The sequence below is a fragment of the Chroicocephalus ridibundus genome, chromosome 8 (assembly GCF_963924245.1).
Source record: "Chroicocephalus ridibundus chromosome 8, bChrRid1.1, whole genome shotgun sequence".
NCBI classification, from domain to species: domain Eukaryota; kingdom Metazoa; phylum Chordata; class Aves; order Charadriiformes; family Laridae; genus Chroicocephalus; species Chroicocephalus ridibundus.
Genome location: NC_086291.1, coordinates 44,963,575 through 44,990,412, shown reverse-complemented (window position 1 = coordinate 44,990,412; position 26,838 = coordinate 44,963,575). Strand labels below are relative to the sequence as shown.

At 41.3% G+C, this 26,838-nt stretch overlaps 1 protein-coding gene across 3 annotated transcripts in view; it reads left to right on the top strand.

The window, feature by feature from the left end:
* Positions 1–25,376, top strand: part of GRIN2A (glutamate ionotropic receptor NMDA type subunit 2A) — a 194,616-nt gene extending 169,240 nt beyond the window's left edge. Inside the window, exons 13-15 of one of the 3 annotated variants that reach the window (XR_010072193.1) lie at positions 11,069–11,307; positions 12,914–16,168; positions 18,137–25,376. Coding sequence is in view for 2 of the 3 variants with exons in the window: in XM_063343388.1 (XP_063199458.1) it covers positions 11,069–11,307; positions 12,914–14,574; positions 18,137–18,152 (1,916 nt within the window). In the remaining variant the exon portion in view is untranslated. The remainder of the gene's footprint in view (positions 1–11,068; positions 11,308–12,913; positions 16,169–18,136) is intronic. The other 2 variants (XM_063343389.1, XM_063343388.1) reach the window with 2 other exon arrangements.
* Positions 25,377–26,838: the final 1,462 nt, after the last annotated feature.

Genomic DNA, 26,838 nt, shown 5'->3' with positions numbered 1-26,838 from the left:
GACTAAGAGAGATTGTTTTGCGGGATCCAGACTGAATTCAAAAAGTTGCTGTGCTTTTATATAATCTCTTTTATGAAACGTGCTGTATGGGTCGTATAACTAGGTCAAATTGAAATTGATGAGCTTATTGAGCCAAATACACATCAACCCATTTGGCTTCTGACTCCTCTACTCAGGGTAAAGACCCTTTTACGTTAGGGTCTCCAAGTGATGGGGTGCTACCTTCCTCCTCCATCACTTAGTGGGAGTTCTCACCAGAGTAAGTGTGAAACAGTCTGCCTCTAAATTTGAAAACTGCCTTTTGTCCAGTCTGAATAAACGGATGATTCTGCTAGTGCCGCCACAGTCTTTTGAAGATGATGCCCTACATCTGACCAGTGTGGAAGTATATATTTAACCCTTTTATTCAAGATCTATAACAGTTATATGTCAGTTTCCTTTACTTGGATGCTGGCTCCTCAGGCTGAACCTCAGGTTAGCGCTTTGCGCAAGAGTCACCACCCTTATACCGTCAATACCAGCCTGCTTCTTTTTGCACCTTCTGCTCTGTCTCATGCACTGTGATCTCCTGCCGGCGTGGCCTCCTCCTGCCCTGCACCTTGGGGATGTGCTGACACTAGAGGTCTGTTATACTCAACCAGTGAAACAACAAAGACATCAGGCTGCAGCTCCGCTTAGACAGAGCATCCTTTCCTTGGACAGAGCATCCTTTTCTTTCTTGCCCTAGGCACGCTCCTGCAGAATACGCAGACTACATTTAGATAGGGATGGTTGCAGTGTGTGAAGCAACACAATGTAGCAGGGAATTTATTTTTCCAGAAAAATCTCATTCATGCGAGGCAATGTTTTTTGGAGTCAGAGGAAGGTGACTTTCCATGCAGTTGCAGTTAGTTGCCTGCTACGCCTGCTGCAGGACTGGCATTCGTGTCCGGCACTGGGGATCCACAGCTCTGGTGGTTGTGGTGCCTTTGGGCAATGGATCTCACTGCGGGAACCCAGTCTCTCACCCATGCTCAAGAGAGCAGTAGGCCATTTTAGAACTGCCACTGCCAGAGAAACCGCCATTAGATTATTTTTTTCCTCAGCTTGTGTTAGGTTTGCTGTTTCTTTTATGTTCTGTTGGTGCCTCCATGCCAGGTTTTGGTTTGCGATGAGGTGAAGGGACAGGCTGGCACTCTGAACCACCCTGAAACTGTCATTTGCCAACAGCATGTGAAGTGTTAAAAATCTTTTTCTGGATCCAGAAGGGACATATAAAATAGATTTCTTCTCCCTTTGTGTGTGAGAATAATTAAATAGGTTAAAATTAAGGCAAGAACTTGATGAAAATACTCCTCCAGAGTACCTAAGGAAGCAGTTGAGGCAGCCTGTGAACCATCAGTGATTACAGGCAGAAATCTATGGCTTTAACCTACATGGTTAAAGTAGGGCAGAAAAACACCTGTCTTTTAAAGAAGAAAAATAAGAACTCAGTGAATTATAGACTTTAGTGCTGATAGAAACATTAAAACAAATTATTTAGCAATTTACTTTGATCATCTGGAGGATAATAAGGGAATCAAAACTAAAAAGTCGATTTTCCAATTGCAGATCTTGTAAAATTAATGTAATTACTCATCTGATACGATAACTGTTCTTGGAGAGAATGTAGATATGTGAAACAGAAGTAAATAGTAGATTCTTCCCAAGGACCATTTCTGTTTCCTTTTGCACTTGGTCAATGCTTTGACTGTAATCACTGTTTATATGTTGCTGCTTGTTCTTCCCTCCCCTAACTTTTATTTAATGGCTTCTTGAGAAGCATCTGTCATGTGTAGAGCTAATTCCAAAGTCACATCACTGTTATTATTTCTTCGATTTCCCTCCATCAAACACACTGTCCAAACCTCTGCTGGTGGTGTTTCCTGCGGGGGTGGCTGAATGCAGCACACCTTTTAAAAGCAAACCGCGTCCTGGACTTCTGACTGCTGTTTTGGACTGTCATAGTCTGTGCTTAATCTGCCTGTTTTCCCAAGTCACGCTGAAACCCAGCCCAGGCTTGGCTGACTTCCCAGGAGTGAAGATCAAAGGAGGTAAATCATGGACTTTCTTTGATTTTTTGGGGTGTTTTTGTACCAGGATGGAGCTGCCCTGGCTGGCACTCCCAGGCATGCAGCAATTCTGGTGCTTGTTCCTTACTGACTCGTGTTGTGCGCTCTCAGTTTTGCCATCAGGAGCATTCAGAGTTAGATTCTCCGTCTCTGTCCCTTTTTTCCACATTTGTATCCTCAGGGAGAGGGGGAGAAGGTGCTCAGATGCCACTCAAGCCTCAGAGGTCTTGCTTTCTTTCCTGGAATGGAGCAGCAAGTTGATTTTATTATTTACTTTTTAAATAAGCAGCAAAGAAGGTTATCCTAGTCTGTTTGTTCTCTTTTTGGATGTAATTATAAAACTTTGTGCTTGTTTATTTCTGGCAAGTTTGTAACTAGGGACATACTTGGGTGATAATGAAAGATTTTATTTATTTTTACTAATCATGAGGAAGGCATCAGACAAGTATTGTTACTCCCTCTGAAAAAAAAAATCTTACGCCCTACTGCTTTTCTGTAAGTACATGTAGAGAATGATGGACTGTATGGGTTTGGGGTTTCCCTTTTATATAAGTAACGTCATTTTTAGTGTGTGTGCATCTTCCTGGATGCATGTGCAGATGTAGAGGAAAAAAACCCACAGAAAACAAAAGCACATCAGTGAAATGACCCATAAGTTAGACAGCTCTAACAGTCCATATCTCATGGCTTGCCCGTTGTTCTTTCCGGAAGGTGGTGTAATGAGCAAAGCTGAGAACCAAGGGAAGATGCCAGATGCTTACAAGGTGCTGGGCCTAGGAAATGAAGGGAATCTGGGGATACCAGTAACCTCCCCTAAAAGAACCCCTGAGAGCTGACACATCTCCAAGAGAGACAATGACAGAGATTGCAAAAGGACAGCATGTTTTTCAGCTCCAAGAGGATGGTGTCAGGGATAGATGACGCTTACCACAGCCTGCAAAAACTGCTAAGGGCTAGGATGAGGAAAAGGGTGTAATGCTGCCCTTTGATCTGTATCTTTTCTGTGTCTGGATAATGATGTTTTTATTGTGAAAAATTTGTCAGAGGGCACACTGGACAGTTTATCACTCCTTCCCAGCATGGTAAAGTGTCAAATATGCTGGAGGTGTTGTGCAAAATGAAGAAATGAAGGTATTTGTGTGATATTCAGAGTCAGAATGGCCAAGCGGGACATGCTGTGCAAATGGCAGTCAGAGCAGAGAGCACCATAGCCACGGGAACAAACCCAACAGAAACACAAAGGGATGGGAGTACTGTTTGCACTGTAACCTAAAAACATTATAAATAGTCTTGAATTACCACTGAGAGAGAGAGAATTCTGCAAGTTATTAGAGAAGACTATACTGTGCTTTAAGTGAATATTTTAGAGGCTCAACACTGCTTGAAATATGGATCTTTAAAATACTTGCTTTTACTGATTCTTACACTATAAATGAGGCAGACTTTTTATGATACAGCACTATAGAAATTTTAAAACATTTTACTGAAGGCACCATGCAGTTATTTGTGAGTTTTGCAGGTTAAATATACTGTGAACATATTAAACAGAAAAGAAACACTATTTTTTTTGATGAAATATGTTGGGACTGTTAATTTTCTAGTCTTGTGCTAGTGTTGTTATGTACTTTGTTGCTGAAGTCTAGAACTATTCATTTAATTGTTAATCTCGTCCACACATGGACGGATGTAGAAAATGATTGTGGCATTACATTACTTATAGTAAGTGCTTGAATTGAAAACAAAAAGCCTTAAAATAAGTCTGATTAATATTTATAAGTTACTTGAGACCCCCCTATTAGATGCAGACTTGAACTCCATTAACACTTGGTTCATTGAGGCCTGGCATTTGTATATATTGAGGTCGCTGACTTAGATTTCCAAAGTCTTTGTTATGAATGATTTGGAGCTCTTACTTGCCAATTAGAATTATGCACACATTGAGATGACTGAACCCTCCAATGCCTAATAATTACAATTTTCTGGCCTTTCAAGTGCTAAAACTACTATATTGCTATAGGTGTCATCACCCTACACATTCACCTCATGAGTTAGACCAGCCAAAAGGATTTGAAAGACAACAATATTCCTCCAAACAGACCTGAAACTTTTAAATATTTTTTTCTGAAGCAAAGTTTAACTAGCCTGAAAGTTCAATGGTTTGAATTCCAACTCCAGGCCAAGTTTGGAAGTGGCTGATTTTTATAAGTAAGGAATCAGCACCCCAGTTAAAAAATTCTTCATACTTGAGGATTTTGTAATAAAAATGTTATGCCTTCTGTAAATAGCTGGGGTAAAATGTAATTTTACCCAAGGGCAGGAAGAGCAATAAATAAATTGGACATTTTTTGCCAGTTTTACAGGGTCAGCTATGCAGTTATTGTGTTATTGCAGTTAAATTAGTAACTGTTTTGTCTGTGTTTCTGTGTGTATACACAGATTATAAATATATTCTGTAAATGGTAACCGATTTATATATGTAGACCAGAATTACCAGCCTAATCTGTCCATAGAATCATAGAACCGTAGGGTTGGAAAGGACCTCTGGAGATCACCTAGTCCAACCCCCCTGCCAGAGCAGGGTCACCCAGAGCAGGCTGCACAGGAACGCGTCCAGGTGGGTTTGAATGTCTCCAGAGACGGAGACTCCACCACCTCTCTGGGCAGCCTGTGCCAGGGCTCTGCCACCCTCAAAGGAAAGAAGTTCCTCCTCATGTTTAGGTGGAACCTCCTATGCTCAAGTTTGTGCCTGTTACCCTCTTGTCCTGTCCCCTGGCACCACTGAAAAGAGCCTGGGCCCATCCTCCTGACACCCACCCTTTAAGTATTTATAAGTGTTGATAAGATCCCCCTTCTGCCATCTTTTTTGCAGACTGAAGAGACCCATATCCCTCAGCCTTTCTTCATCAGAGAGGTGTTTGAATCCCCTAATCATCTTGGTAGCTCTCTGCTGCACCCTCTCCAGCAGTTCCCTGTCCTTCGTGAACCAGGGAGCCCAGAACTGGACACAGTACTCCAGGGGTGGCCTCACCAAGGCAGAGGAGAGGGGGAGGATGACCTCCCTCGACCTGCTGGCCACACTCTTCTTGATGCACCCCAGGATGCCATTGGCCTTTTTGGCCACAAGGGCACATTGCTGGCTCATGGTCATCCTGTTGTCCACCAGGACTCCCAGGTCCCTTTCAACTGAGCTGCTCTCCAGCAGGTCAGCCCCCAACCTCTACTGGTGCCTGGGGTTATTCCTCCCCAGGTGCAGCACCCTGCACTTGCCCTTGTTGAATTTCATAAGGTTCCTCTTTGCCCTGATCTCCAACCTGTCCAGGTCTCTCTGTATGGTGGCACAGCCTTCCAGTGTGTCAGCCACACCCCCAGCTTTGTGTCATCGGCAAACTTGCTGAGGCTGCACTCTATCCCCTTGTCCAGGTCATTGATGAATATATTGAAGAGGACCAGTACTGACCCCTGGGGAACACCACTCGTCACTGACCTCCAACTAGACTCTGTGCCCCTAATCACTACCCTCTGAGCTCTGTTTTTCAACCAGTTATCTATCCACCTTACTTGTCCATTCATCAAGCCCGCTCTTCCTAAGCTTCCCTATGAGGATGCTGTGGGAGACCGTGTTGAACGCCTTGCTTAAGTCAAGGTAGACCACATCCACCGCCCTCTCCTCATCTATCCATCCAGTCATGCCATCATAGAAGGCTATCAGATTAGTCAGACATGATTTCCCCTTGGTGAATCCATGTTGAGTACTTCTGATAGCTTTCTTTTCCTCCACATGCCTTGAGATGACGCCCAGAACGAGCTGTCCCATCATCTTTCCAGGGATGGAGGTGAGGCTGACTGGCCTGTAGTTCCCCGGCTCCTCCTTCTTGCCCTTCTTGAAGACTGGAGTGACATTGGCTTTCCTCCAGTCCTCAGGCACCTCGCCTGTTCTCCGGGACCTTTCAAAGATGATGGAGAGCGGCCCAGCAATGACTTCCGCCAGCTCCCTCGGCACTCTCAGGTGCATCCCATCAGGGCCCATGGACTTGTGAATATCTAATTGATCCCTCACTCGATCCTCCTCAACCCAAGGGAAGTCGTCTTCTTTCCCCATTACTTCCCCCAATGCCTGGGACTCCTGAGGGCTGGGCCGAGCAGTAAAGACCAAAGCAAAGAAGGCATTCAGTAACTCCGCCTCCTCCGCATCCTCCATCACCATGGCTCCTGTTTCATTCAACAGTGGGCCCACAACTTCTCTGGTCTTCCTTTTGCTTCCAATATACTTGTAGAAGCCCTTCCTGCTGAGCTTGACATCCCTAGCCAGGTTTAATTCCAAGGCGGCCTTGGCTTTCCTTGTTTCATCCCTGCACGCTCTGGCAGCATTCTTGTAATCCTCTCAAGGGGTCAGTCCCTTCTTCCACTTATTGTAAACTTCCTTCTTCCACTTGAGCTTTTTCAGAAGCTCCCTGCTCAACCATGCAGGTCTCCTGCGTCCCTTGGCCGATTTCTTTCTCTTAGGGATGTGCCGATCCTGAGCTTGGAGGAAGTGGTCTTTGAATACCAACCAGCTTTCTTGAGCCCCTTTGCCTTCCCGAGCCCTGGCCCACGGGATCTGTCCAGGCAGTTTCTTGAAGAGGTCGAAGTTAGCCCTTCTGAAATCCAAGGTTGTAATTTTACTTCTTGATGTTTTGTGCGTAGTACCCATGATCCTGAACTCTATCATTTCATGATCACTACAACCTAGGGTGCCCCCAACCTTAATGTCCTCCACCAGTCCCTCTGTGTTTGTCAGTACCAGGTCCAGGAGTGCTCCTCTCCTTGTTGGCTCCTGTACCACCTGCGTCAAAAAGTTGTCATCAATGCACTGGAGGAGCCTCCTGGACTGTGCGTGCCTGGCTGTGTGGTCTTCCCAGCACATATCGGGGTGATTGAAGTCCCCCATGAGAACCAAGGCCTGCGATTGCAAGGCTACCTTCAGCTGTCTGTAGAAACCCTCATCAGCTTCCCCATCCTGATCAGGTGGCCTGTAATAAGCACCCACAACAGTGTCCCTCATATTTGCCTGCCCCTTAATCCTTATCCATAAGCTCTCGACCCTCTCTTCATCCACCCCTAGTGAGAGCTCGATGCATTCCAAATGCTCTCTCACATAGAGTGCAATTCCACCACCACGCCTTGCTGGTCTCTCTTTCCTGAAAACGACATAGCCATCCATGACAGCATTCCAGTCATGCGAGCTGTCCCACCATGTCTCAGTAATTGCAATGAGATCGTGGCCCTGCAACCGCACACAGATCTCCAGCTCTTCCTGCTTATTCCCCATGCTGCGTGCATTGGTGTATAAGCATTTCAGAGAGGGAGTCGTGTGTGTAGTTTTGACCCTTGAGATGTGGTGTGCCTTCTGGCTTTCAGAAATACTGGCACGCTGGCCCACGAGCGCTGAGCAACTACGCTCTGGCACCTCACCATCAAGCCCAGTACCATCCCCATCCCACTTCAAATCTAGTTTGAAGCCCTGTTAATGAGCCCTGATAACTCTTGTACTAGAACCCTTTTTCCCCTGGAAGTCAAGGTATTCCCGCCTGTTACCAGCAGGCCAGGTGTTTTGTAGATCAGGCCATGATCAAAGTACCCAAAGTCCTGCCGGCAGCACCAGGCTCGAAGCCAGGCATTGATCTGCTGGCTCCTCCTACTTACCCCCTTGTCATTCCCTGCAACTGGGGGGATAGATGAGAACACAACTTGTGCTCCCGATCCCTTGACCAGGCATCCCAGGGTCTTGAAATCTTTCTTCATTGCCCTTGGACAACTTCTTGTTACCTCGTCGCTGCCTACCTGAAAGAGCAAAAGTGGGTAGGAGTCTGAGGGCCGTACCAGGGAAGGAAGCATCCTCTTCCCGTCCTTGACGTGGGCTCCAGGGGGGCAGCAGACCTCCCTATGTACCGGGTCCAGCCTGCATATTGGGCCTTCCGCTCCCTTCAGCAGGGAGTCACCTATGACAAGGACCCGTCTTTTCTCCTTTACCGCAGTCCATTCCCAGATAATATTTCGTAAATATGACAGTCCAATGATTCACAGTGCTTTGCAATCTATAGAATTGTGGATTACTTTTGGGTATTAATTAACAGTGATTTCTGTCATTGTCAGATACAATGGGAGGGATATTGCAACAGCGGGATCTGAGAGACTCTGGGATGCTTTGTTTTTCGCAGCTTGCCAGGGTACTGTCATTTATCTTGACTCAAAACAAGCTTGGTTGGTTTCTGTAGTGACGGTTTTGGAAAGGTTAGTGGATTATCAATAGTTACTTTAGATGTACATGCCAAAGGGAAAGAAACGCAGAGGAAACAGAAATAAAAAACAGGTTTAAATTCCTTTGTGAATTTTGTTATGAATTGTAAAAGGGCACAGCAGTCAAATCAAGTTGATGTTTGACAGTCTTGGGAGATGTGAATTTTCCTGTGGGATGTAATGAGGGCTGATTGTCAGAGCTTCGGCTACTAATGCACAAACCAGAAACATTGCACTCTCTTTGGACTTGGGTTCTTTTCTATCGCCTCTGTGAGCTTTACTCATAGGCCTTGGGGAGGACTTGAAAGAGAGACGAGGGGAACAGTCCACTGAGGTTTAGCAGCACAAAAGAAATCCAAGAAGATATGGAAATGCAATAATGAACCCCAATTATCTATGTAGCGACAGTGTGCAATATCTATACTGTTACAATTAATAATTTATTGTCCCAATGTCCTGGATTAGAAGACTTTTAAAGATTCATTAAGATTGACTTTCTTCTTTAGGGATGCTCTTAGGTATTTTGAAGATTGAGCACTGTAATCTGGGAGAAGATACACTGCCTTTTTCAGATGTAGAGGTTTAATTCATGCTTCAAGCACAGAACTAAACTCAGAATTAACTAGGAACTGAATAATCTCTCTTACAAATTTGTGAAATGCCTTTGCTAAAGTGCCTGGGTACTTGTCCTTTCTACTTCAATTTTTCCTTCACATTCTATGAGAAGCAATTTCTCCATCACAGTCCTGTGTTCCAACTCACACATCCTTATTTTCCGTGGGCTGCAGCTTTTCTAATGCCCTGCAAAATGCTCTTGCACAGCAGGTCATTGATCTTCTAGTCTGGCTTGAAGGTAGCTGAAATGTCAATATAGGTTCTAGACGGTTTTTTTTCTGATCTTTACTCCAATGATGTATGAATTATAATACTAAAAATGTATTCCCTAATCCTTGGGTTAGGATTAGGGATCTGTAGCATGGGAATTCTTCCCCCAAATTGAAGCCATATCCTAAACTGGGAAACACACCAAGCCAGCTAATACTGTACTTTCTGTCCCTCTGTATTGCCTGCTTTATTTTCTAGAAATGGCAAAATTTATGGCTTTAAAAATAATAATAAAATTACTCAGCTGAGTATATCCTCAAGAGAGTAAAGAGGCATGTATGCACATGCAATGCTTCAGCAAGAACAACACTAAGCATTTGAAAATTAATCATATAATGCAATATAAAAAACAGTCTTGGCAGGAAGAATTGCAGTTTCTTGCACACCTCTGTCCATGTCGGCAGTAGCAACCGCTGCTAACAATGGTGTCCTTCATCTGGGGCCAAATCTCATCGGTGAAATGTGGATTCTAAGACTAAGAATATGCAACAGAGGGAAAGAGCAGATCTGCTTCCTTAGCTTTAAGTTAATGAAGTGTTTTCATGGCAGTGAGGGTGTGGCACAGCCAGGACCAGGAACCAGGAATGCTCTGTTTCGCGCATGTGATGATGCCGTTTATTTTGCTGCTGCTGCTGCCCAGGAGGCAGGTGCTGGCAGCAGCAGAAGGCCAGAGGAGGCTGGAAAAAGAAAGGCTGGGTGATCCAGCACGCCAGGGGGGAGCAGAAGGAGGTGTCCAGGACACCAGGAGAGAGTACGTGACATGGGAAGGGTTTGCAGTTATTGCATCACCCAGTGAAAAGAGGCAGAAAGGCAGGAGAAGAGCTGTATTTGACAGATACTGCTAATTACAATAAAAATTTAAGAACAGAAACAAGCATAGGAAAATGGAGAGGGGAGAGCATAAAAGGGTCTGGTTGTGTGTCAGGATGCTTGTCTGACCTGTGTCTCGTGGCTACAGCCTGTCCCATCTCTTTACTAAACTCAGTTCCCAGCTGTTTGTGCTGTGTTCTTGCTTTCCATTTGTTGTTTATGAGTGTGGGGGCAGATATGATTTGTTAGGGGACTTCTGGAAAGACCTGAGGTCCAAGCTGGTGCCTGGGTAAGGGGCGTATAGGGTTCAGGCACAGATATCGCACAGGCATAGCCCATGGCAGTGTTTGAGGGGTCTGTGAATACTGGTGTGTTTGTGAATCACACGAGTGATCGTGTGTGTGTGTTTCACTAGCAGACTTCAGTCCTCATCAGCTGGGCAGGAGGAGGAGGATCAGGCCATCTTTATTTGGGTTTGTGAGTGCCATGTGGTACTGCTAACGACATTGCTGTCTGTGAGGGTCTGTGTATGCATCGGCACCTCTGGAGTACGCAATGGGGGCTTACTACCAGCTGGACCTGCAGACTGGAGCAGCACCGGTGGCACATATTGGACTGGGACAGGAGGAGCCTCCTGGGTCTGAGGGTGCACCAAACGCAGCTCTCATGGATGGGGTGGGGGAATCCCCTGGGACAGGAACCCTCCAGTTCCACTCTCTGTAAGAAGGGGTACTAGTTAGAACAAGCAGAAGAAAGTTTTCCCCAAATCACAGATGCTGCTTTCTAGAGCCGCCAGCTTCCCACGTAATTTATGAAATCTGAGGACATCTGAAACTAGGGTGCTGTGAGTTGAAATCTGCTATATTTGCAAATCCTTAGTAGATAGGACTAAGATGCTCCACAAATGAAGCATTAAACGGTGCCGTATTTTTAAACTTGTAAAGACTTCGAATACTGTGAGTAGTAATTTTTGCGTTCTAACCTGTTTGACTCCTTGCTCTCCCTAGGGGAAATGGAAGAGTTAGAAACCCTGTGGCTGACTGGTATTTGCCACAACGAGAAGAACGAAGTCATGAGCAGCCAGCTGGACATTGACAACATGGCAGGAGTGTTTTACATGCTTGCAGCAGCCATGGCACTCAGTTTAATAACCTTTGTCTGGGAGCACTTATTTTACTGGAAACTTAGATTCTGCTTCACTGGAGTCTGCTCAGATAGGCCAGGATTGTTGTTCTCGATCAGCAGGGTCAGTATTACTTTCATTTCCCCCCATCAAGCAACAAATAGAATAAATGCTACCTCCCTAAAACATTATGTTTCCTTTTATTCCCACTTGGACATGTGAAATACATATTAGAGCATCAGTGTGATGCTCTAGAGTAGTCAACAGGTTTAGGATGTACTTGCACTCCATGAGAAGTCTTTTCTTCATTGGAATATTCTAAGGTATGAATTATCATATGCCAGGATAATCAATAATCAAATGCTGAAAACTAATACATTTAGGGGAAATTTTGATGAAGAAATGGTAGAGCTGCTCAGATACAGAAAATGGATTAATTTACACCAAAAAAAATCCAAACAAAATAAACAGTAAATTTATGAGAGACATTAGTTCCCAATTTTGTGTTTTTCTTCAACAAGTGTATTTTAAGCAATAAAAATATACTGGAATATTTTAATAAGCTTCTCTTGATAGCAAACTTGAATAAACCATGTGAGAAAAGGCCAAACGCAAGTGTCATTTGTGTTTGGTTAGACACTCAGACAGGTTTTAATGATAACTTTACCAAACCCAAAGTGGATTTACATATCCAAATAACTGATACTTGTCATAAAATAAGGGAAGCGTGTGCTTGTTCTTAAATTTTTGACAAATTAGTTGGGGTTTTGTCATTTTGGGTTTTTTAAACACATAATACTTTCATTAGGTAGTTGATTTTGCTGGATTTTTTACATAGCTGAAGAGAATTAAAAATGATACTAAAATGCCCAATTGCTTTAAAATGTGCTGAAATTACCCTGTTGAGTAAATTGGACTGTATTGGAACTGCATTAAAAATACTCTGCCCTTCCCTGTTGGGGATTGTCTAGAAAAGCATATACAGTTTAATCTCCACATTTTACATTTGAACTTTATACTTTTGGCCTTTTACGTGTGAAATTCTCCTAACCAATCCAGGGGAAAAAAGCACTTATTTCAAAGGCAAATTTCTAAGAATTACAAGTTCACAGGGTCAGAAACGTCAGTTGAGCTCACAGGGGAGACAGAAGAGGTCAGAGTTAAGAGACAGGCTTCAGCCTTTTGCCCAAAACGAACTCAAATGCAGGCTTTAGAAAGAGATGGGATTTTTTCACAGGCACCAGGATAGGAAACAGAAAAGCTAAAATACCATGACTAGAAGCCTTTTTATTTCAGTGAAAGTGAAGATTACCTTAACCTCCAAGAAGATAGCCTGCCTGCAGGCTTCTTTAGGGGGGTAATTTAATCACTGGCTTAAAAGAATAGAGTTTCCCTTACTGAAAGCTAGTTACATTTTGTGATGGGACTAGGGAACCTTTTGGGTACCTTCTAATCTTGTTTTCTAGAATAAGCAGGGGATGCCAACACAGACCATTGGTTTGTAAAATACTAGCAATTTTTCTCCTTTTCAGTGCCAACAGATACGGTAGAAATAATTCTCCTATATCAATGTAAGGAAATGCTAAAAGAAGAGATATGAACTTTTAATCTTTCCAGTCGTTAGATAAGCAACGTGTAACTGTTCTTTATGGTTAATAAAAAAATAGAATGGAGGTGTTAAAAATTGACACATAGTGATTTAATTTGTTTTATATTACTTGTATTACAGGGTATTTACAGCTGCATTCACGGAGTACACATTGAAGAAAAAAAGAAGTCTCCTGACTTTACTTTGACCAATTCCCAAACAAACATGTTAAAACTACTGCGAACAGCGAAAAATATGACCAATATCAATCCTTCAAGAATTAACTCCCCAAAAAGAACAGCTGATTTCATTCAGAGGGGTTCCTTGATTATGGATATGGTCATGGATAAGGGAAACTTGATATTTTCTGATAACAGATCCTTTCAGACAAAGGATAACTTTTTTGGTGACAACATGAGTGAACTGCAGACACTTCCTGGTAATCGACACAAGGACAATCTTAACAACTATGTTTTCCAAGGTCAGCATCCTCTCACGCTGAATGAGTCCAATCCGAATACAGTAGAGGTTGCAGTAACAGCAGAAGCAAAAGTGAACTCCAGACCCAGGCAGCTTTGGAGGAAATCTGTTGAATCTTTACGTCAAGAATCTGTACGTCAGAGCCAAGGTTCCCAGAGAGAAAACGGGTCAGATGAAAACAGGCAGCTTTCAGTGAAAAGCCAAAGATACCTTCCTGAAGAGATTGTCCATTCGGATGTATCAGAGGCATCAAGCCGAGCTACTTGCCATATGGAGCCTGAAAACAACAACAAGCACCACAAAACCAAGGACAATTTTAAAAAAAGGACAGTAGCATCAAAATACCCAAAAGACTGTAGTGAAGTGGAACTGACATATCTGAAAACCAAACCAAGCTCTCCACGGGATAAAATCTACACGATTGATGCTGACAAGGAGCCAGGATTCCGCTTGGACACACCTCAGTACATCGAAAACATTGTCCTTCCAGAAACTATAGAGTTCCCTGATGTTTATCAAGATCACAATGACAACTACAGGAAAGCAGAACATGCTAACAGGACTCCCTTGCATAATGAAGACAGTCTTCCAAATAATGACCAGTATAAACTTTATGCAAAGCACTACACTTTAAAAGATAAAAATGCTTCCCTAGGTGACGTGAACGATAGATATAGACAGAACTCCACCCACTGCAGGAGCTGTCTTTCCAATTTGCCCACTTACGCGGGACACTACTCGAGCAGATCTCCCTATAAATGTGACGCATGCTTGCGGATGGGGAACCTCTATGATATTGAAGAAGATCAGATGCTGCAGGATACAACGAACTTATCACTTCCTGAAGAAATCTATGAGCATAGTTGGTCACAAAACAATGCTCTGCAATATCATAAAAAAAATAAGTTGAGGATTAGCAGGCAACATTCTTTTGATAATATCGCTGATAAATCCAGGGAAATTGATATTGGAAGACCTTCTCGTAGTATAAGCTTGAAAGAAAGAGAGAAATTTCTACAAAGTAGTCCATATGCAAGCATGTTTAGTGTTCCCTCAAGCAAACTGTTGAGCAACAAGGCCTCACTTTTAACTCATGCACTAGAGGACAGTAAACGGAGCAAGTCCCTGTATCCTGTTCACTCAGATGATAATCCCTTTCTGCACTCCTATCGTGATGACCAGCACTTATCTCTTAGGCGAAGTCCGGCTGATCTTTATAAACATTCATTACCAACAAGAGGAAGACATGATAATTATTTAAGGTCATCCATAAAGTCTTCAGCATCATACTGTTCCAGGGATGGTCGGATCCATAATGACATGTACATTTCAGAGCATGTTTTGCCTTACGTTGCAAATAGGAATAGCTTGTACTCAACTCCAAGGGTTTTAAATTCCTGTAGCAATAGACGTGTGTATAAGAAAATGCCTAGCATTGAATCAGATGTTTAAATTTTCCGTGAACACTTTATCTATAGGGAAAAAATAGTTGCCACCATCTTAGAGGGAGAATTTATCCTTTAACAGTATCCTGCTATGGTAAATGATATGTAAACCTCTCCCTTTCCCAGTGTACTTTTGTACATGAATAGGTAAACTAGTCTGCTTTTAACCATCCTTTTAAAATATGTCTTGTTGAAAAGGATAAAAAAATAGCCATTTATGTATGCTTTATATATAAATGGCAAGCTGTACTGAAATAGCCCCAATATATGTTGGCAACTATGCTGTTTTGTATCTAATTATTTTATTATTTTGGTTATTCTAATTTATGTTGCTAAGTATCATTCAATGTACTTTTGTCCTTAGAAATGTTTAATGATTTTCTAGTACTGGATAAGCAATATGGTATGCATGTAGTATGACACAGACAAAAAGAATTAGGAATGCATTTGCACAGTTTCAAAAGTAAGAATTTAAAAGAGAACAGAAAGCTAGACTTTCAAAAATATATTTTAGCTTCGTAAGCGTTTTCAAAGCCAAATAATAATAAAACCCCCCCCGAACCCCCGGGACCTTAATAAATAAAATACAGCGTGTTAGCACAAAATTAGTACGTTCGTTCTAGACTGACAGAAGATAAATGGGAAGGCTGTAGGGCCAAACATGTGAACTGCTGTGTACCAAAAGGAAGCCCCATGGATATTGGTTAATGTTAATGTACAAATGCTTTTCTTATATTTCACATGCATTTACCATTACGAACTAAGTTCATTGAAAAGTCTGCAGTCATCTTGTCAGAAATTTCACAGCTGCCTAATCCAGAGTATATATTTTTAGATATCACTATATGACACTTACTGTGGAGCTGTGGACTTTATTAGTAACCTTGAGGCCTAATGTGTACGTAAGTTTGCATTTGCCCCTTACTGGTGATTACTCAGGGCTGTATAGTATTTCTTTTATTCCTTCACTTCCCAAACCAAATCCCAGCCCCCTGTAATTCTTTGTTCATAGTGTATTAGTGACATCTAATTAATTGTATGTTAATAGTATTAAAGCTCTTAATACAGTATCAAACACCGACAGCCATACGTTCAGTGTAATCAGTGAGGAGCGCAATACCATTTATTTGAAGGATTAATACCTTTGGAGGGACTTCTTCCTTCCAGAATATTGTGCATATTTGTTGAACATTAGACCATTTTTAAAAATTTCTCCAACCGAGTCTGTTATATAAATTGAATATATGCACACATCACTGAGGAACAGTATCTCTATTGTCACTGACTGCTATACAAAGGTATTCACATAACAGGGATGCATTCTTATATGAATTTACCTCTAGTAAAGATCAATCAGATTATTTCACAAGTATAATGTCTGCTACACACCCCTCCTCACCCCCGCTGGAAAAAAAGAAAGCACTAGATACGAATGGTAAGGGAGCATGGAAGGGAAGAGAGGAAGCCTCTTGTGAGTAGAATGTAGAACTGTGAATTTAATTTAAACTAAAAAAGTAAATATAATTGCTAATGTATTTAAACACTGAAAGCATTCAACAGGTGGTGCTCTCCCATTCTCCTGCTACTCTGAGAACGGCTTTAGGTTTTTTGTGTAGAGGACGTTTAGATTATTCAAGCATTATTCCTTACATTTCACTGAAGAACAGCGAGCAGGGAGACCATTACCACTGTGAATTGGAAAATGTGAATATTACCCTAACTTTTCTCTAAACTGAAACTCTTTTCAGTAGAATCATGCCTGTCAGCTGTAATTGTAGTATCTGTATGCCAGAGGTACAGTATGCAAGTTGTTTAATTTGGAATAGCAGACTGCAAAGCAGAGCTGCAAATGGGAGATAATATAAATGATGTATAGGGGTAGGCAAAATACATCTTCTTGAATTCTGTTTTACAATTTTTGCTTGTTAAACAGATCTAAGGCGACTTTAACTACCAAACAGTCCAGAATGAGTTTGTGGTATTCACAAATATATTTGTATGTTCACCATGATGGTGAAGGATAATATTTTTTGAAGGAATGGAATGTAATGAACTTTGGGCTTCCAATCCCTTTCCAGCTTTCAAAAATCTCATTATAGTTTATTCCAGGTATGTTCAGAAAGCATATCTATGGGTATCTGTACGCTGTCCAGAGCAAATATGTGTTGAGATTTCTTTATTCAACATTTGGTCACAATTTTTGGCCCTGATTCACCTGGTATGCTTTCTGGTTCCTCACTGGATGTGGTTTTTATAAGCAGAAGATCCTTACCTGCCCTTAGAGAGGTTCACATTGCTTAGGACTAGTTGTATGAGCGAAGCAGGGCCAGGCTGTTTATGGGATGACCACTGATTTTCATCAGCCAAAAGCTTTTCCCAAAGATATAGGTATATAATTTGTCTTAGGTGTACAGGAAGGCAAATGCACTGAAGGCATAGATGTTGTTTTAACGAGCTTAATAAAAATATTTCAGGCAAATTTTAATTTCCAATCCAAATCATGGTATATTAAGTAAATCTACAGTATTTTGAACTACCCGGTGTGTTTCAGCAGACATGGTATTTGCTGGTATCATACCAAAAACTGCCATACAAGTCACTGAGAATTTTACCAAGTGAATCATAAAACTCAGTGGTGGCTCTTCTCTTTCGTATCATCCTTAAGTTCTCAAAATATTTGCTGATTGCTACGAGTCTTTTCTATCATCATCTCTATCTAACTAGACACACATAATTCAATATACAGACGAGTACTGTATGTGAAGTTCTGGGAAAGAAAAATTCCCATTTACAACATTTTCGAAGTAAACTGTTGAAATCCAAATGTAAACATCCTAAACCCAGGTGGATTTATCCTTCTGTGAAATGTACAAGCAAATTAGCTATAAAGAAATACATTGCAGTGTTTGCTTTTTCTGATTTTGAGCAGATTTCTGCTGACTGTAGAGATTTATTATTATTAGCTGCAAACATGCAGTACAACCACCTCCCCTAAACCAAAACAAATTAAAGAGACAGAGGGAAGACTTGATAATGTTGCACAGCAGTTGTTCACATGGAAATAAAAGATGCTGCCTTAAAGGGGAAAAAAAGAAAAAAAAACCACCCAGATACTGAAAGTAGAGGGAACAAGAATCTGCATGCATTTGTTGTTTTCATCTTGGCATATAATGTGAGTGAATGATGGGGGAAGAAAAGGCTGAAGTGTAGGGTTGTAGGCGAGTAGCTGGTGTGGTTGCAGATGTATACGAGTAAAGAAGAAGCAGCTGGGAAGTTGAAGAAAAGTCTTCAACAGTAGAGCCACAAGCCACAGCTTGTGAGGCTCAGCCGTAGAGCGCGTGGAATTCTGAATATTGCCTGAGCTTTGTTGATATATTTGCACTGCCTTTCAGTTAAACCGAGATCAAGACTTTCTGTATTTCCCTCTCTCTCACTCTAGCTGCTGCTATTCTTGAAGAGGAGAAAAGAATCTTCCTGCATAAGTGGCCATCCTTTCTGTACCTTTCTGGATGGTGCTGGTGACTTGTTACATTTTCCTGATTACAGCTCTAGCAGTTTGTTGGTCATTCCTATCACCAAGATTTCCCGTGACTCCAGCTGGAACTGAATCAGGCTGTAAATGATATGGGCCATTCTTGGTAGCATGTCCTGTAGTGTTACACTGCTCCCGGACGACAACTTTTATGGAGGCAGGATATTGAATTGCTGAGGAATGCAGTAGGTACATGGAGGTAAAACCAGCTACATAGACATACCTGCCTCTTGCTTTTTTCCTCTTTTAAAGACATTGTAGAATTTCTTCATGTTTTTGTCTTTCCCTTTTCACCACAGTAAATTTTCCTTTTTCCTTTCAAATGGATTTTGTGTTTTGCTTGTGTTTCTTAGAGCAGTGTAGCCACCCACTAACTTAAACGCATGGAAATAAGATATTTTAATATATAAGATAAAATTAAGGAAAATTAAGAGTTTTTGTATTTCTGGAAAATTTCATTTAATGTTTTTTCAGCTTTTGCTCAGAATTCATTATTCTGCTACGTAAGAAGCTCGGTTAGGAGAAAGAGTGCTGTGGACAAACAGAACCCAAACCACTGCCAGCTCACTGTGTTTTAGCAGCATCTCATAAATACATGTCTCCTCTATGATCTTTCAGGAACACGTAGGAGGTGAAGTAAGGCTCACAAGGAAAATGAGGAGTGGGGTTTTTTTTCCTGGTGAAAAGAAATCTTTTTACACAGTTTTAAAGGAAGCAAAAGCTAGAGCTGTGTGCGTAGTGTTGGGTTTCTGTGCTGGAAGGCTGAGCTCTTTCTGTTGCCAGTGGGGAGAGAGAGAGAGAAAGCTCCGTCCGGATGGTAGTTCAGAGCGCAAGGCTTGGGAGCAGTTCTGTGTGTGATGTGTCTGGAAGATTTTACCTCTCTCTGTTGACTTTTTAGAAAGTATAGGCTCCTAACAAGGACATCTCAGTTAGGTGGGCTTAGGAAAGTAATGGTCTACTTATCCCCAGCCTTAAAAATCTGCTAGTTAAATGTGCAAGTGAGTGCCAAGTTAAACCTTGCAGGTGCCTGGAGGTTCCCGTGCTTATGCGAGTAGTCACTAAGGTAGCACCTGGCAATTGCGGGTTTTGCAGTACTCCCAGCCTCGCCTGTATCATCGTTTGCTTTCTACCACATGACTATCCAGCATGAAATAAAAGTGTCAGACTCTATTCCTTGTAGAATAACTTGCTATTTTCATAGTTCCGCAGTGTAGCGTATGCATCTTTGTGATGGGGAAGATTTTGGTACTATTCCTTCCCTTGCTGGGTTCACATCGTAGAACAGGATTGTGGCACCAATCTAAGGGTCTAAGAGTCAGCTTGGACTTGGGAAGAATTCAAGAGGTGAATCTTTTTGTTGTTTTACATTGCATTTAAGATGTTTGATATATAAAACCTAGTGAAAACAGATCTTTTATGGCAAAATCCTCTCTTAGTTGATATAGAACAGTAACTATCCTGTGCTTGACTAGATTGTGTTGTGTTAATCATCACGTCGTGTGCTTCTTTCAAGATGGAGTGTCATACGTTCCCTTGCTAAACTTTCCCTTTCCCAGCTCTAACCCTATCTTAGCTCAAAAGTCCTTTTAAAGTAGATATCTTTCCTGTATAGAGCAATCTGGTTTGGAACGGAAAAACAGTTTTGCAGTGATATACTTAAATTGTTTTTGTTTTAGTAATGCTTTGTTTTTTTAATCTAAACTGCCTTCCTTTTGAGAGCTGAGCCTTCAAAGTATAAGAGTGCTGAAGGAACTTCTGAAAGAGCGTAAAGGCCTTTCAAAGCGTGACTTTTATGATGTGAGCCATTTCCCTGCCCAGACTCACCTGTCTTATACTGTCTTATTTAAATGTATTAGCAATATGTTAGTATTTACTATCAGGAGGAGGGAGTGGAGTTTGATCACAGCTGTGTGTTTATTTGTGGACGTAAATGCAGGTGCGGGCAGGTATATGATAAGGTAGAGGGCAGGCTCAGCCTGCTCTGGCTGGAGTCACCTGTGAAGCTGTGGTTAAATGGGAGTAGCCTCAAGACCGTCACGTCTCTTACATCGCTCTGATCATGCAGACTCCTCTGTCTGATGTGCACGTACTGTACGTAGTGTAAAATCCTTGTTGATGCTCAGCTTTCATTGTGGAATTAATCCCATGTTCACCTTCATTACACTGTCACAGCCATGTTCGTGGGGTGGAGAAGTGGTTGTTCGTGCTTCCTGGTGTCTGTTGCCCCATTAAATGGGAGCAGAAATCCTGCCCTGCTTCTCTCTGCGCGGCCAGGGAGGGTTACTGCACTCTTTGTGAATAAACTTCGCCTCAGTCAGGCTTTTAATTTTTTCTTTTTCCCTGCTTCTCTCAGCCTGTGTACAGAGTATGCTCTCTGCACATACATGCTCTTCCAATGTCCTGCAGCTTTGGAAGTCAGGATTGCAAGTGTGCATCGCCCTGCAATGCAGTGAAAATGCACTTCGTTCTCGCAGGCTCATGAGCTTTTTTGTTACATACTGCAGGATATATCTGCTGTGGTTGAAACTGGGGTTGGTTTGTTGTTGTTGTTTTTTTTGTTTTTGTTTTTTTTTTAAATGAATGCCAGTCTAACAGCTGTAAGAATCCACTGCTGATTTTGTGATGATTTTGTCATATCTATAATTCAAGAGCCAGAAATAATATAAGTAAAATTAAGTTACCTCACTATTTACCAGGTTTTTGTTGTTTTGCACTTAAATGACACTTTTTCCTCCTTCTGCTTAATTCTTTACCTGTATTGAAAACAATGCTAAATTAGTAGAGAATATAACCACGCTGTAACATTGTCATGCAATACCTTTATTAGTAGATAACCACACTAAGTATAGTACTACATATTTAAGAGAGAGATGGTTTTGACTCTCCAACTCTTAAAAAGTAGTGGTGATAAGCAGTTATACTCCTAGATGTTTTGTCCTTTCCCTTTTGTATTAGTATTTGTTTTCACTAATATATTTCAAAAATTATATTTCTATGTGCACGTTAGAAAACTGTGAAAATAAATACCAATAAATATTGTGATACTTATTCAGTGCACTGTAAAGTTCCAAGTGAGATGATACTTTGCTTTGGAATTGATGAAGGTTTCCTCACTTCTCATAAATGGTACTAAGCTTTAATGTGGGCAAATGGTAATATTTACAGTGACATGAAATTTTAATGGAGAATGTCTTGGTTTGCACTTCTGGTACTATTAGAAGAAATATGTTTTTCTCAGCAAATGCATTATGAGAATACATTTTTTAATTTGTTTTGTGCATTGCGGCACGGAAGAATAGCCGTTTTGAAGAGATTTGTGTTACATCATTACTACAGGATTCTTTAGTCTGATAATTTTTTATTGAGCCTGTTTAATAATGGTGTTTAATGGCAAAAACCTTTTGGAAATATATTTTTGGCTTATGTTTCACATTGCAAACCCTGTGTTTGGACTCATAGTGCCGCAGTGGAGGGCCCTCACGAGGTTGCTGTGCCTCCCCGTGCTGCTGGGGAAGGCGACCTTTCTTGTTCACTGTTGGGACAAGATTAGAGGAGTCAAGAAAAATTTTGGAGGGTGTGTTGTGCAACATTTGAAGTGTAAATGATCTTCAAAAGTGGAAAAAAAAAAATAAATTGGAGGTTCGCAGTTATCCACACTAGCGGGTGGTCTGTGACAGGCTGCGGGGCGTGTGGTTTCTGGAGGAAAATGACAATTTTTAACTGAAGTGATTTGAATTCTACTTAAGTTTCTGAAAGTCACTGAAAAAACGGGAGTTTTCTTTTCTTCTCTCTTTTTTTTTTTTTTTTTTAAAGCCAAAGTCTTTATGTTATCATACGAGGTTTCACAGGAAAATGGGCCAAAGAATACAATTAAATATGCAAAAGGTTAATCCTATGGAAAAGGGTATCCTGTCGTCTTGATATGCACAAGCATATTAATGGTAATAGGAACAATGTGTGTAATTTTCCTGTATATTGCTATGTAGGTTGCACTATTTTGAATGACACAAGCCTGATATTTTAATTACCAAATACCATGAGAAGCTGTTTATTAATAGTTTAAACTTGTTAACCTAAATATATATACAGTATAGACACGCGTGCGTGCATACGCTTTCTAACCTAGTCATGTGTGAGTAGTCTCCCAAAGCCGCGGGACACGTTTCAGCAGTGCTGTATTTTAAGTGATTCTCTTCTCTCCTTCCCAAAGCTCCTACATCCACTCAGCCTCTGGCAGCGTTTAGTGTAGTGTTGATACCTGTTACCCAAGAGGCTAAAGGACTCGCTGGGGTCGGGATTGCATTGTGCTAGGACACGTGAAAACACGTCAGAGGACAGGTCCTGTCCAAAGAGCTTGAAACGATACTCACTGTAAAGAACAAAGCCATAGGAAAAGGATGTCTTCTCGTACTGTGTTGAAAATTCATGGCCAGAGAGGGTCTATTGGCGTGATTTTAAAATTCGGTGCCAGCTTACGCCATCCACACCTGGTCATTAAACACGTTACTTAAGGTAGCTGAGGAAGCATACCTAAAAAACAAAAATTCCCCCCAAAAAAGACCAGCCAGTGTGTGCACCAGTGGCCGCCTGTGTATTCTCCACGCAGACGGAGCAGCCTGCAGAACGGGTTTTGCAGGCAGAGGCAGTATTTAGCAGTGGGGGTGAAGTCAGAATCACTTCTCAATGCCCAGGCTTTTGAGCTTGCTATAACTGGTGGCGTGGAGATTTTGACCAAGAGGTGATTGTGGTATTTGGCTTCTTTTCTAAATTTACAGAGCTCTAACCCAAACTTCCGACAAAAAAATACCTTGGAATCCTTTGTTTGAAGTAATTCCAGAGCTTTTTTCCAAAGGGAGAGTTGGATAGTTATTAATTTTTCCACCTTAACCCAGAAACAGAAAATTCTATAGGGTCAAATTTTGGCTACAGTTCATTGCGAGTGTGTCTTAGAGAAGAACTTGGTTCCAAGTCCTTCGTCTGCAAGAAGAAAAATTTTGGCTAACTCATTTTTACCTGGCCTAGGTCTGGATTCCAAACTTAGGCCAAACACCTTTTGACTTAAATAGGGATGTGCGAGCGAGTGAGTGGTGGGAGAGCAGATCCTTAGTGCAGGTCACCCTCAGAATTATAAAAAAACAACCCAAAACCTCATGTTGCAAAGGTCTGGAAGTTGCATCATGAAAAATCATGTGCAGCTAGAAGGGAAACTAGTGCAATTTTTAGTAAGAACCGTTTACAGTTTATACTTGATATCAGCTATAATATTTTGAAATAGTCTTATTCACTTCAGAACGTCCATTTTGCACTGATGAAGAGCAGCGTGATCTCTCCGTCTCCACACCTCATGCCCCCATGCACATGCACAGTGTATCTTGTGTCTTCCCTGGCGAAGCCAGAAGGTACAAACAGAATTCATTAATGTGTTAGGCAAACTCCTACCTGATTCTTAACTAAGTATGCTATTTTTATACAAAATTTGCATCCGTACATTTCAGGTTCTCTCAGAAGCACTTCACCGGTGAGTTAATGATGTTAATTTTAATTCATCAGATGACTGAAATTTACACTAAACCTGAAGGGCATTTTGTGCTTCCTTTCATTCTGTTTAATGATTTTTGCTGGCTTAGATGAAACACCAATATTCCTGTGCTGCTAAACAAAAACCACCAGAAATATTTTAAAATCTCAAATTATACTTTTAAAAACATTTTTACCTGTTTACTTGAATAATGTAAATTTAGTGTGTTGTCCTGATTAGTCTTTGTATACATACATATATATATATATAAAAGCTATATATAAGCTTTATATATATGTGTATGTGTAAAGTTTTTGGGAAGAATGAGGGGCAAGAGAAAAATTCAGCATTGTGACAAAGATTCTACAAACATTTAATAACAGTTTCAAGTAATGTATTGCTGGTTTGAGTATGATTAGAAGTTATTTGCAATTGAACTCTGAAAAATTAGATGTAACTGAAAATTAGTATTGGATCATCAGTCGTCATCCTAAGACCGGTTTAGCTTCATCTGCATCCTGAGAAAATAAGAATTCACAATATTAACTTAGAATTTTGCTCAGAAAGAAAATTATAAGTTATTAGTACAGTTAGTACAGTTGGAAAAGTATTCTTGTTCCGATGAGGGGAAAAAACTCCAAGTGTACTAATTTGTACTGGTTACATGGAGCACTGATCTACCTTGCAGCAGAAGAAATTTGCATCCCATAAATAACATCTTACCAGAAATCTCGGAACCATCTGAGTCCATACACAGTAAATTACAAAGCCTATCACTTCTGTTATTTGCTAGTGCAATTTACTGTAAAACTCTCAAGAGTGTAATATTTCAAACCAAAGGGTAAGTCATAAACTTCCAATCGTTAGCAAAGAATAGTAGTGGTTTGAAGACCTCTTAACGCCTGGGGAAATAAATCAGGATGTTAGAGTAGAAATAAAAGAATATTGGTGAAATGGAATCAAGCATTAAATAATGTTAAGAGAATCCAGAATTTCATTATAAAATTCATAGTCTAATGGATTCTTCAAAAGAAAGGGTTTGGGGGAAAAGAGAATAATAAAAAAATAGTTTTGACATTCCAATTACTGCCTGGTTTATTAGATAGATTTAGCAAACTGAAATGAATTTCAACACACAAGCGTCTGTACACACACAGTTTTAACTGTTTTGTTACGGAGATTTGCGTACGCCCGGCTACCCCTGCCCCCGTCTGCCCCTGAAATCCTGGTGGTAGTTGGATCTGCCCAGCCCCGAGAGCCACACACTTCTCTCCCGCGTTACGCATTCTGACTCACAGCAGTTCACCCCGACCATATTTTAACCCAGTGCATGACTGAGTGCTAATACTGTATAAATATTTTGAAACATATCTAAAAAAAATGTTTGCTTCAAAGTTTTTACGATAGAGAAATATATAATTATTATGGTTGTCTTACAAATTGTATTGTGTTCTTCATTTTTGTTAAATATGTAGAAAAACATTAAGGGAATGGGGGACTCGAATGTCTGTGTGTACCGAAATGTATATAACTATTTGGGGAAAACACACGTGCCAAGTATAACATGATGTAAAAATTGTAAATATATGAAAATTCATTTTTCTAATAAAGATAATTTCTGCCAATTGATATGAAAATGAACAATGGTATCATTCTTGTCTGTCTTCCTTGTTAACCGGTGCAAGATGAAGCGTCAACTATGAATATGGCTTACCTTTGGTTTTTTGTTACAGTTGATTTGATTTGAAAGGTGTTAACAGCCACATGTTTTGAGCCATCCTTTGCTGTTAGAAATTATCTAAAGGTGAAGACGCCTGAAGCTAAAGCTGACAGTAGATGCTTGATGTTCCCAGTTTAATTTAATTCATGAAAAGGACGGAGACAATTAACTTATGAAAAATTCATTCAGTGTGAGAAGTCTACTTTGACTGATGCTCCCTCAGCAGAGGGAGCTGTAGGAGCCGAGTTCAGGGTGGCCTCTTAACCCAGGGCACCATTTTCCAACACGTCAGATGCCCAAAACCTGGCGGGCCTGCATGAAGAGACGATCCCGGCTGCAGAAATGCAGGAGCTCTTTGGGCGATTGTGAAAGCAGCATCCAGCCCGAGGAGGAGTTGGAGGTGTCCTGCCAAGAACAATGCCGTCCCTGAGATGAGGTGGAGAGCTGGGGGTGTGAAGTGCCCCTGCTGTGGCCCCGCTCTTGGAGGTCGATCAGGTGAGGATGGGGGACAGCAAACCAGGGGGTGAGAAAACGGCAGAGATGTTACACGTTTTCTGTGACTTTGATATCATCAAGCTTGTTTACTGTTCTGGTTAATCATGACTTAAATGAAAATAGAGGTTCTAGTGGTGCGATCAAAATCTTTTCTAAGATTTGACCATTTGCCTGGCCAGGGGAGCTAAAGGAGCGAGGCTCGTGTGGCGCTCCTAAGTGGTTCTGTAGGACCCCATTTTCCAGGATGTCTCGTCAGCTGATGAAAGTCTTCCTTTATTCCACAAAATGGGCATAAACAAAGCCTTGGCAATTGGAATAATGTTCTTCGAGGCAGCGAGATGAAAGTCATTATATAAATCCACAGCATCGTTTTGATAAATGTGCTTCGTGTTGAATATAAAAATAACAGACAGGAGGGGAAAGGTTGCTCACAGATGTCTCCCAGCAGAACAGTCCCATCTATTTGTTCCCAAGATAAACATGACTGCACAGATAATATGAGAGATATAAAACTGGAATTCAGTCCTTAATGAGGTTTTTAATGAGTAAAGACTGCTGGGCTTATTGTCCTCTTCTAGAAAGCTATTTTAAAGGGAGCCCACTTTATTTTCATCTAAACATCCCCATTTCATGAAATAAAATGAAGTGTGCATGGGTTATTGAATCTTTATCTGATCTTGAATCTTCATCTTTATCCAATGGACAGGCCAGTCTGTTCTGCACGATAACACGTGCTGATCCGAGTGGCTTTGGTTCACCTGCAGCGATGACCACCAAAGGCCATTTCAAGTCCTTCAGTCGTGTAAAAGAGCCGGGAGTCTCCGTAGGAAAGGGTGGTGCAGGACACGGCCGTGTGACTGCGTCTGGGAGCACCGT